General features: G+C 51.0%; 1 protein-coding gene across 1 annotated transcript; it reads left to right on the top strand.

The window, feature by feature from the left end:
• The first annotated feature begins 5,290 nt into the window (after window positions 1–5,290).
• Window positions 5,291–9,413, top strand: DBX1 (developing brain homeobox 1). Its single transcript, XM_004369715.2, has 4 exons — window positions 5,291–5,657; window positions 6,305–6,406; window positions 8,370–8,572; window positions 8,992–9,413. The coding sequence occupies exons 1-4, from the start codon at window positions 5,291–5,293 to the stop codon at window positions 9,352–9,354; spliced, it is 1,035 nt and encodes a 344-aa protein (XP_004369772.1). The 3' UTR covers window positions 9,355–9,413.
• The last annotated feature ends 1,735 nt before the right edge of the window (window positions 9,414–11,148 follow it).

Here is an 11,148-nt window from a genome sequence, read left to right as displayed (position 1 = left end):
CGGCACTTAACAACAACACTTTTTACGTAAGCCGATCGGCAGGTCTTTCTCCCGCGGAGCAGCTGAAGGGGTTTGAACTGCCAACCTTTCCAAGCAGCCAAATGCTCAAACGTTACCGCGCGGGGCTCCTTTTCTAAAGTTTAGAAGATCAGATCTGAAAGGGCCCTTAGAGAGCTCTTTAGAGCAACTCCTCGTTTTACACACAAGGCCACCAAGGCCCAGGAGAAAAGGACTTTCCCTAAAGACAAACAATACAGTAAAGTGAAATGGAGCCAAATGTGAATTCAAAGGATATCTAACTCCTTGGTTTGCGGAGAGCCGGTTACAAAATGAGAAATAAAAGCAGTTTATTTTTTAGGAGAGAGGGAGGGAAACATCCGCTTTGAAAATAAGCAATATAAAATTAACTTCAGCGACAAGGAGGAGGGGGGAGAAAAAAAGCACTCAAGGCCCGGCTCCCCAAATTTAATTTGGATTATTTTGAACCGGCACAGATCTCCTTCCCCTCACCCTTCACGGTGTTAATGCCGCTGGCGCTGGGACTGGAGCGCCGAAGAAGCGAGTAAAAGTAAACTCTGGCTCAGCCGGTACTGCGCGCCGCTCTACCCGAGATCCTCTTTCTTCGGGTTAAAAAAAAAAAAGAAGAAAACACAAAAAAACACGACACACAGTTAACCACCTGTCAGGGCTGAGGATACAATGAGGCTCCTCGAAAAAGAGCTTTTCATGCATGCGTAATATATTTGTTCAGCTATTCACTTAATGAAGCTGATAAATGTGATGCAAGACAATAGTCAAGTTAATCTATTTAGTAAAATGTTTTGAGACTTTCAGGCTACGTTAAGGAGGGGAGCGTTCGGGGACATTTTCATTTAAATGCGCTCATCTCCCTTCTTAGGCGGCACAAGGGGGTTCAAGCAATCTATGTGAATATAATTTCTTATAAATGTGTCTTTAATGGGTTTAATTCACCCTTGCCAGCTGTTTTGGGGGCTATTTTGTAAGAGCAAAACAAACGTTTCAGGCTTGGAAAGCTAGTTAAAATTAGTTTCGGTCAGCGAGGCCAAGCTATATTTCCTGCAAACCATCTGCTTGATTGGCACAATAGAAGGATTTTCAAGGAAAAAAGAGGGGAGTGAGTGTGAAAGGAATGGGGAGTGGGCGGGGGGGAGACGCTGGAAAGGGCTGGGGCGGCCGTTGCTCCTAGTGGCCTATTCTGAAGGTGAACCCCTTAGAGGTGTCTTAATAGAGCGGCTTGCGGAGAGGGGCGAGAGCGGCAGGAGAGCCCCTTCAGCCTGAGCCTCGCCGCAACGTCTCCTTTTCCCCGCCCATCCGGGGACGGGAGAAGCCAGGCGGCGGGCCCTACTTCCAGCCGCCGCCGGGCTTCCCGGCGCCGCCCGGCTTCCCGCCAAACTTGCAAAGTGTGCACTCACTCTGCAGACGGCTACAACCGGGAGCTCTGAGGCCTGGGGGTCAGACGCCTGCAAAAAGCGGCGTTGGGGGCCCAACCTTCCCCAGCTGGACGCTGGCCGTCTTTCGACCGCCACACTCTACTTTGCAACGCCCTTCGCCTCACTCTCCGGCCTGAGTTCACCCGGGTGCTTCAACCCCCTCACTGCCGTGGAGTCTGTTCCGACTCACAGCGACCCCATAGGGTTTCCAAGGCTGTAAATCTCTACGAAGGCAGATTGCCACATCTTTCTCCCGCTGAGCCACTGATGGTTGCGAACCGCCGACCTTTGGGTTAGCAGCCGATCGCTTTAACTACTGCACCCGCAGACCTCCTTCCGGAGCTCCAGGCTCGGCCTAAAATGGAGACCAGTGAATGGTGGAGAAGGCGTGGCGCGTGGGGCTGGGGCGCTCCCACTTTCTCCCGGTCCGGAAGAAAAGAAGACCCCAAAAGAGTGCTCCAAAAGCGCTTCCTGCTGCCCAGGAAGGCTTGGGCAGCTTTGGCCTCGTCGGCCCTGGAGCCCCCAGTCCAGCCGTGGCTCAGGCGAGGCCCTTAACTCCAAACCTGAGCTTCCCATGCTCTTTCTTTTTCTCTCCGGTCTTCTTTTCCCCTGAAAGAGAGATAAGACAGAAACCCCAAACCCGGGATAAAGAACGCGAGAAACCCCTCCGAAGTAAACGTGAAGATAACGACATTACAATGAATGGCAGGATGCACAAAACCCCATGGGCTCAGGTCAAACGGCATTAGTCACAGGTTTTAGCCGCTGCCGCCGAGCCGCGCAGCCCCTTAGGCTATCGCGGAGTTTGAAAAGACACGTTCAAAGAGATCATTTAAAGTAAGATCCTTTCGTCCGATTTCTTGCTTCCTGAGGATTTATTTGGCCTTTTCAGGAGCGACCAGCCTTCGCCCCCTCCCTTTTTGGCGCCTTAGGAATTCTTTAGGAGGCTGAGGAGACCGACCGCAGGAAGCGGGGTCCACGTGGATCGCAGCAAGGGGTTGACCCACCTTCCCAAAGATGTCAGGCCCCTCTTTTAAGAGCGGAGAAGTTAGCAACAGTCTGTAGTCTGGCAGAATGGCCGGTGTGTGTTGGCAAGGTGGGGATGGGAGGAGGGAGCGTGGAACGAGTCAATGAGCAGGATGAAATTTTAAAAAATCAAACCCGTTGCCATCGAGTCGATTCCGACTCATAGCGACCCTACAGGACAAAGTAAAAGTGCCCCATACCGTTTCCAAGGAGCTCCTGGTGGATTGGAACTGCCGACCTTGTGGTTAGCAGCCGTAGCTCTTAACCACTACGCCACCAGGGCAGGGTAATAACTATAAAAATGACACTCAGGGAAATACCCCAGCAGGGCAGGAGGCCTAGGGAAGTGAGGAGCCGGAAAGGTTCCAGGCTGGCCTTGCATCCTTGCCGCCCCCCAAAACGAAACCTAGGTTGTTTTCTGCAAACATAGGCTCTATTCCAAGTCCTTCTGAAGACTGAGAAGGCGCTTCCTAGATAGGGAAACGAATACCTGTAGTGGTCAGCGTCTCCTTCCGGGTCCTGGCAACTTCTCCTAGCTTTCAGACGGGAAAAGGAATTGGGAGTTGGGGGGCGGGGGGGAGGAGAGAATGCAAAAACCAGAGCTGATCCTCCTTCGTCCAGAAAATAGTTTGGCAACGGGGGGCGGGGGAGAGGTGGGAGCGGGGCGGAGGGCTGCATACCGCCATGGAAAACCTTGTCTTGTGGCAAGGTTAAAGCACAGGTGTTCAAATAGTTCAGTTTTCTCCCCTGTTTTATTGCAAAACTTCAAAAGGAGGGAACTTTTTAAGTTCTTCGACAGATGTCCCTTTTTCTTTTACAAGGGCCTCCAATTAACTCGGACAATGCATATTTAAATAGACTTATTTAAAAGTTGTTTTTTTCCAGCTCGGGTTTCTCCTGCCTGCCGCCCAGTACTCCTCCATAAGCAGCCTTGGGCTCAGAAACTCCGCCCTTGCGTCATCTTCAAGCATTAATTCCGGCCTCCAGAGCCCCGGCCTAAACAACTTTTTAATTTGAATCAAGGGAGAGCTTTAGCGGGCTTCGTTTCTGGTTTAATGTGATATAAATCGCAGATGCGCTTTTACTGAATGGTTAAAGCAGCGACATGGAGATCATCAACACAAAACGCCCTGAACAAAACCATCGAGAGAAATAAAGCTGGTTAATAAGATTTTTGAGAAAGCTTTGTGTTAAAAAGCAAAAAGGAAAACCAGCTGAAGGTGACAGTTAGTTCATGGTTAATAGGATCAGGACGGCCTGGCGGGGCTGCACACTTCTCTTTGGCGAGGTTCAGCCACACTACAGAAATGAATGGGACATTTAACACATCTGTTATCTCGCCGAGTGGTGAAACGGGGATTCGAGACTCAGCCCTACCCCAGCCCCAGCCCAGAGGAAGGCGAAAGGACTGTCTCTAGGAAGATTTCTTTGAGGCCCCAAATTAAGAAGAGGCTTTCCTCGTGTGGACTAACATTCTTGGGAACTGCGTTCTTTGGTCTGCTTTCACGCGTTTGTACGTTGCAGTTAATTAAGGAGTGCAAAACCTTGGCCAAGCTAGGCACTCCGCAATGGGCAGGACCTTTTCTGGACGACTACCGAACTTCGCTGCCATGGTTTAAAATGTTGTGGATTAGAACGCAAACTGCCGAGGGCTCCTTGAAGTTGGAAAAGGGCCAGCGTGGCACTCAAACAGCGTTGGGGTCGCCTTCCCTGTGGCAGCCTCCGGCAGGGGTAAGGCCACTGCGAGTGGTATCCTCTCGCCTAGCCGCAGCGCTATCCTCCCCTCTGCTGCTCACCCAGGCGAGCTACAGAGCGCTCCTTGCAGAGACTCCTAGAGAAACGTCGCTGGAAACCTTTTGCAGCTTGCTGGGAGTTTGCGGGAGACTCGTTTTTACTCTTCAGGTTTCAACCAACCCTCTCAAATTCAACAAGTTTCTCGAAATAAAATAACTCAAATCCAAACTTCCCCCTAACCCTGCAGACACACATCCAATAGCCCTAAAGCATCCATTTCCAAATCTCCCTGAGTTGTTAGAATGGCACCCCTCCCCTATTCGCATGGATTTAACTCACTCCTCACATCTGCTTTCTGTCTCAGCTGGAGTAAAGGATAGGGCTAGAGACCGAAGAGGGAGTTTATTTTCATGTTCACTGACTTGAAATTTTCTATTGTCCTCCCCCAAAGGAGGGGAGGGTTATTTTACTGATAGCCTGGAGATAAATTTCTATGAATATTTATTGATTTATTTTCCAGGCTCAGCAGGGGAGCTGCAAATAAATTTAGTGCGTTCTTTAAATAATTCCTTTTCTATGAGGCAAGATGTCATCTGAAACTTCTAAATAGGCATTTAATTAGCCTGGGTGTTGCTTCCGAACAAAAACCCCCGGCGAGAGCTTTAGGGGCGCACTGTATTGCAAAGAGGCGGTCGATATACAGAATTGATGTGAGCCGGCCTTTGTTGCCTGCCCATTGTGCGGGCCATGCTTATGAAGACTAATCCAATCATAAATTGCACCCCTGCTCCAATCAGAGCGCCCAGCGCCCCCGGCGAATGAAGCTCGAGTGGAGAACTTTGTTGAACTTCATTGTGAGAGCTGTCACTTTTCAAAGCGCTTTAGCGGGCGGGCCACTATAAAACCATCGCCTCGAAGGGAAGACCACGGAGGACTCGCAGACGCCCAAGTGGGATAGTACTTGGAGACGTTTGCCAAGCCCCAAAGAGAGGGCACTGAGGGGGCAGGAGGGGCGGGAAGCGAGGCTTTTACCCTCGGGCCGCTGGAAGAAGGCTTATTCCACCTGCTCCGTGCCTACCATGATGTTCCCCGGCCTCCTCGCGCCCCCCGGCGGGTACCCCAGCCTCCTGCGCCCTACACCCACCTTGACGCTGCCCCAGTCCTTGCAGTCGGCATTTTCCGGCCACTCCAGCTTCCTAGTGGAGGATCTGATCCGCATCAGCCGACCCCCCGCCTACCTGCCCCGCAGCGTGCCCACGGTCAGCATGTCACCGTCCAGGCAAGGGGCCCCCGCGACCCTCACTGACACGGGGGCCTCGGACCTGGGCTCCCCTGGCCGAGGCAGCCGGCGGGGCGGTTCCCCGCTGAGCGCGGTCTCCCCAGCCAGTGAGCCCACGTTTCTGAAGTTTGGGGTGAACGCCATCCTCTCCTCGGCGCCCAGAACGGGTAAGTGATGGCAGGACGCTGAGGTCCTGTCCAAGTGTGGGGCATGTGCTGGGTCCTTCTGGCCTCAGTTTCCTGTACAGAGCAGGCAAGCACGCACGCATCAGCGCGCGCACGAATTCCGAGGCCCCAAGTGGGGCAATGTGAGCCTAAGGTCCAACCGATTATGGGGAAGATAAGCCTCCAGGCTCGCTTCACTCTCAGAATGAACTTGAACAGGCGGAGTCGGAGAGAGCAGCACATTTCCCCCAGCGCGGCAACGACTAGCGCACGCCCCTGGACTGCTGCGTTTCTGTCCCCGGGCTTCCAGGAGCCAGTTTTTGTAAAAAACCAAGACGATATATTTATTGAATTAACTAGAATTGTGGACGTGCAACTCTTTTCTTCCCTGGCCCAGTCCTACCTATCTCATTATTGCCTGGGATAAGGCTGGGGAGGAGGATGAGAGAAGGCGCTGCGAGCAAGCGGGGAAGATTTCAACACATGAGCCAATGCTAGGAAAAGATGTATTTAACTATCAGTACACTGAAGATGATGACTTTGAGACCAGCCAAAGGGTTAATCATGTCATGTGTTCAATCTGTTGTACAATAATCAATTACGTAATCAAATTCCCTGTCTATCCCCCTCCCTCCTTCTGTTTCTCCCAGAAACGTCCCCCGCCTTGCTGCAGAGCGTCCCTCCCAAGACCTTCGCCTTTCCCTACTTTGAAGGTTCCTTCCAGCCTTTCATTAGATCTTCTTATTTCCCAGGTAGGTCTCGTCTCCCTTTCTTGTGCGAGGCTGGGCGGCGCCCCAGCCCCAACCCCAACCCGACGCTCCCTGCGCCGAAGCCATATTTCTCCGTCCACCCCCTCGGGGTTACGCTCTGGTTCAGAGGTTGCGAGGCTACAACATTCACGAATCCGTCGCGCCAATTTGATGCCCTATTTAGCACAAGCAGTGACTGCTTGACACTTTGCACCAATTCCCTGCTCTACAAATTAGCAGGAATTGTCATGGTCCCAATTTGAGGCGGTTCCCTTCCCGGCGAGGAGCTGTTGGCATCGCTTCACGCCGCCGTTTTCCCACAGAGTCAGTGCACTTGGCCACGATTCCCCACAAAGGTTTCAGCACCATGACCAATTGGTCAGCTCCTCCGGGCAGCCACACACAGGCCGGCCCTCGGCCCTCCACGCCGCCGAGAGACACCTACCAGCCGGGGCTAATTTCTCTTTAAGACTCATTCAGGGCTTCGGGCTTTTCACAAGACCACATGGGGTGCCCTCTTGTGTGGGGTGCTTGGGGTCGCTCAGTGGGAGGGGGCTAGATCCTCCCTCAACCTCAACCTTCTATTTCCAACCTGATTTCTCAAAGCCCCCCCATACCTGCCCCTCCCTCCTCCCTGGCCAATCTTAGTTTAAAGAACGTAGAGCTTGGAAAATAAGAAGCAGTTGAAGAGGAAGCTTTGGGTCCCAGTCTGAAGGGGAAACACCTGAAACACCTTCCACAAGGTTTGCATCCTGGAATTCCAGTGGTGATTCAAACTATGGCTCAGAAACTTTGCAACTGGCCAGCACTCAGAAGGAAGGAGACAGAAGAACCCCTATAAAAAGAAGAGAGACTGGGCATGGGCAGTGGGGGATGGGTAAAACCACGACAGCACTCCCACATATCAGCAAAAGAAACAAGCAATTGATTTTTAAAACGGGGAGAGAGAATTCACCAAAAGCTCCCCTCCCCAAACTTTCACGCTGCTGCTGCTAATGGAATTTGCTCCCTTTCTCCCTCATCTCAATGCTCTAACAAAAACAACCCGAGCTTTATAAATAGCTTTTCATGTCCATTTAATGAAAACGATTGGAGGAAGAGAAGCCTCGCAAATCAGTATTCTTCCAATGGTCTTGGCCTGCAGTTGTGTTTAGTTTGAAAGTGTAAATCTCTTTTGTCCCAGTAATATATGGCTTTCGCTGCTTGTCCTCAGTCTTTTTCTGTTAGTTCATTACTACACAATTACCATTCACGCTTCATTAGAGTCTCTGTCTCTTTTGGATTTTTTTTTTCCCTCCCTTAAAGCGAAACTCTCCCCCTTTTTATCATGCCAATACCCATTGGGAAGCGGTCAATGTGCTAATTAGCTGCCACTTTTCATGTATTCGGGCCGAATTCTTTACGTTTTGAGTGGGAGGGGAGGAAAGATTTAAAAAAAAAAAAAAGAATACTGATTTGTTAAAAAAAAAAAAATCCAAAGCGGATTTTCCCCTCTCTATCAAATCTGTAAAAGAATAATTTTTCATCTAAAGAATGTAAAAGCTACGGAGGTGACAAAAACTTAGGGGGGAAACCCAGTGGCCTCAGCCGGATATTTTATTTTTACTTTTGCAGTTTATTTATTCTACCGCTCTCTTAGCTGATCTGCGCGGGTTTGTTTCCCTGAGACCCTTGAATGGAAAAATGAAACTGGCTGTTGTGGGGGCTGTTTTCTCTGTTTCCGTGGTTTTATCTAATCCGAGTTTGCGGGGTTGAAAGGGAAAGTTATTTGGGCGGAAAGCGCCTTTCGCTCTGGTAGGTTTGTAGGTTTGGGGCCTATTCTCCAGGGCGAGAAAAAGGAGAGCTTCAAAGAGATGAAGGGATCCGAGAGAAAAAACGTGGGGGGCCGCGATGGAGGGGCGGGCACCACCGGGCGGGGCAGGACAGCGCCTACTCAGTCGCTGCCCTCCCCCTTCTACCACGGCAGCGTCCTCCAGCGTCGTGCCCATGCCGGGCACCTTCTCCTGGCCGCTGGCCGCCCGCGGCAAACCTCGCCGGGGCATGCTGCGCCGCGCAGTGTTCTCCGACGTGCAGCGCAAGGCGCTGGAGAAGATGTTCCAGAAACAGAAGTACATCAGCAAGCCCGACCGCAAGAAGCTGGCGGCCAAGTTGGGGCTGAAGGACTCGCAGGTGAGGGCAGTCTCTGCACAGCTTCCGCCCACGCTTCACCCCCTCCCTTGCTCACTTGACAGCTGGGAGGGTTCTCTGAAACCGCTTAGGTCCCATTGTACAGACAGGGAAACTGAGGCCAAGAGAGGCTGTAAGTGAACAAGCCAGCTTCCTCAAGGCTCCTCAGGACAGGCCCCCACATCTCACCTGTGCGCATCCTCCCACCCCCACCCCCGGCCATCTGGTGCAATAGAAGCGACGAGCAGAGGTGGGTGGGGGGTTGCGCTGCGATCCATCGGAACTCACTTCAGGGGCTGGGTAGCGGGCAAGACAAGGAAGGAAGAGCATCCTCCTCACCCCCACACGCCCTCCCGCGGCCCTACCTGAAGCCCCTGCGCTCACTTTTGCTCTCCCCGGCTCTCTCCCGCCCCCTCCCCCAGGTGAAAATCTGGTTCCAGAACCGACGCATGAAATGGCGGAACTCCAAGGAGCGCGAACTGCTGTCCAGCGGGGGCTGTCGCGAGCAGACTCTTCCCACCAAGCTCAATCCGCACCCGGACCTCAGTGACGTAGGCCAGAAGGGCCCCGGGGACGACGAGGAGGACGACGAGGGCCCGGGCAGCCCCCGCCACCGCCTGGCCTATCGCGCGTCTCCTGACCCTCGGCACCTGCGCGACCCGCGGCTGGCAGGGCCACTGCCCGCGTCGCCAGCGCACTCGAGCAGTCCTGGCAAACCTTCGGACTTCTCCGACTCCGAGGAGGACGAGGAGGGCGAGGAGGAGGAGGAAATCACGGTTTCCTAGAAGCCCCTCCCCAGCCCTGGGTACTGTTTCTAAGTGCTTTGAAATTGAAGAGGCGGGGTACAGTCTGCGTGTTCACTTTGTCCCCGCGGCCCAGATGCTGCCGCTTCCCACTGTGGAACTACCACCGTGTCAAGGGCGCCACTGCCCCTTCCACTGCCCCAAAAAGACACCGCCTCCCCACACACCACCTCCCAACGGCCCTACCAATACAAATTTAATTTAGATCTTGGGCCAGGCCTTAACTTTCCCACATGGACTCCTTTCTATCTTGTTTATTGCAAACTAGTTTAAACACGGTGGGGGTGGGGTGGGCGATGGATCTCCAATCCCAAGAGCTCGGGATCTGGGCCCTAAGAACGTGGCTTACATTATTAACGGCTTAGTTATGAACCGGTGGTGCCAACGGTTGAGCGCTGGACTAGTACTTACAACTGAACCACCTCAGAAGAAAATCCAAGCTATTTGCTTCTAAAGGTCACAGCCTTGAAAACCCTATGGAGCAGTTCTATTCTGCAACATAGAGGGTGGCCAGATCGACTCTATGGCAACTGGTTTGGGTTGTTTTAGTTTATGAACCACTTTGACAGAAAAGGGAGTTAGGAGTCCAAATACCATGCATGTAACTCCAAGGCCCCTGACTTCTAGGTCCCTCCACCTCCCTACCTTAGGTAAGGTTTCCAGCATGGGCCTCATACCCCACTCCAGATGGGTAACCCCCAGGATGACCATAGCAGTTCCCTTAGAAAGTTCAATTTTTTTAAATAAGAAAAAACGTGCATCCGTGCCTTCTGGTCTAAGGCACAAAATAAGTATTGAGTCTTTTGTCATATTCCAAATTCTTTCATGGCAGAAAAGTGAGTTCTCTAAATGGGGGGAAGAGTCAGTCTGTTTCTGTTTTTGTATTTTAATGCTTTTCCTTTATAATTTCTGCATCCATAGTATATGCACCAAGCACTCTATGCCCTTTTAATATTTCCTGAGAGGTGTCTCTGAGCGTCAAAGCTTCTTAGCACTGGGTGTGATGTGGACAGAGAGAGACCCACAAGCCTCTTTGGTTTTTTTACTGAATTCTGCTGTCTTTGCACAGCTTTTTATGAACTGTACACTATTTTGTACACATGTGTTGTATGGATATTTTATACCAAGGTTATTGTGGATGACTATAAAGAATTGACTAGATACCTTTCTTTTTCTTTTTGTTTTTATGCAATGGTTTTTAAACTTTAAAAAGGTAGCTGTTTAATTGCATAACTTATAAATACTTATTTTGTATTTTTACCATGTACAGATTTTTATATATGTATATATGTATCAAATGAATAAATGCCAAATAAAAAGTAGAATGCATACAATGGTAGATGTCATTAATTCACAGAATGTTAGAGTCGAAAGGAATAAGAGCTATTCTAGCCTGAGTGCTGGATTTTACAGAAGGTAAACTGAGGTCCAAGAGGGGAAGGCACTTGTCCAAAGCCACCCAGCTAGTTAGTAGCTGGAACTAGAACCCATCTCTGACTCTTCAGTCAGTGTCTTTCCTGATGTTCTGTATCATAAAATAGTTGTATTTGCTGTGTTACGTGGAAAGTAGCTCCCATAAAGTGGTACCAAAAGGTTGAGTCTGCAATCATCCTTCTCCGCTTCTCTAAGGAATGAAATGATGGATTAAAAGAAACTGATGGAAGTCAGTCTAAGTATCTCAAGTGTGCAGTGGCTTTCCTTTCCTTCCCTGAAGACATATTTCCTGGTCCCCAAGAAAGCCTCAAAATTGATCTTGACTCATTGTCTTTTGTGTCT

This window comes from Trichechus manatus, unplaced genomic scaffold (genome assembly GCF_000243295.1).
Source record: "Trichechus manatus latirostris isolate Lorelei unplaced genomic scaffold, TriManLat1.0 scaffold00006, whole genome shotgun sequence".
Classification (NCBI taxonomy): Eukaryota; Metazoa; Chordata; class Mammalia; order Sirenia; family Trichechidae; genus Trichechus; species Trichechus manatus.
Note: the sequence above shows the minus strand (reverse complement) of the source record. Positions and strands in the feature narration are given on the sequence as shown.

Excerpts from the sequence above, each read along its gene's own strand:
- DBX1 (XM_004369715.2), top strand. The coding sequence starts at position 5,291 with ATGATGTTCCCCGGCCTCCTCGCGCCCCCCGGCGGGTACCCCAGCCTC. Across the intron at positions 6,407-8,369 it reads TAGATCTTCTTATTTCCCAG|CGTCCTCCAGCGTCGTGCCC; the intron begins GTAGGTCTCGTC and ends CTACCACGGCAG. Across the intron at positions 8,573-8,991 it reads TGGGGCTGAAGGACTCGCAG|GTGAAAATCTGGTTCCAGAA; the intron begins GTGAGGGCAGTC and ends CCCCTCCCCCAG.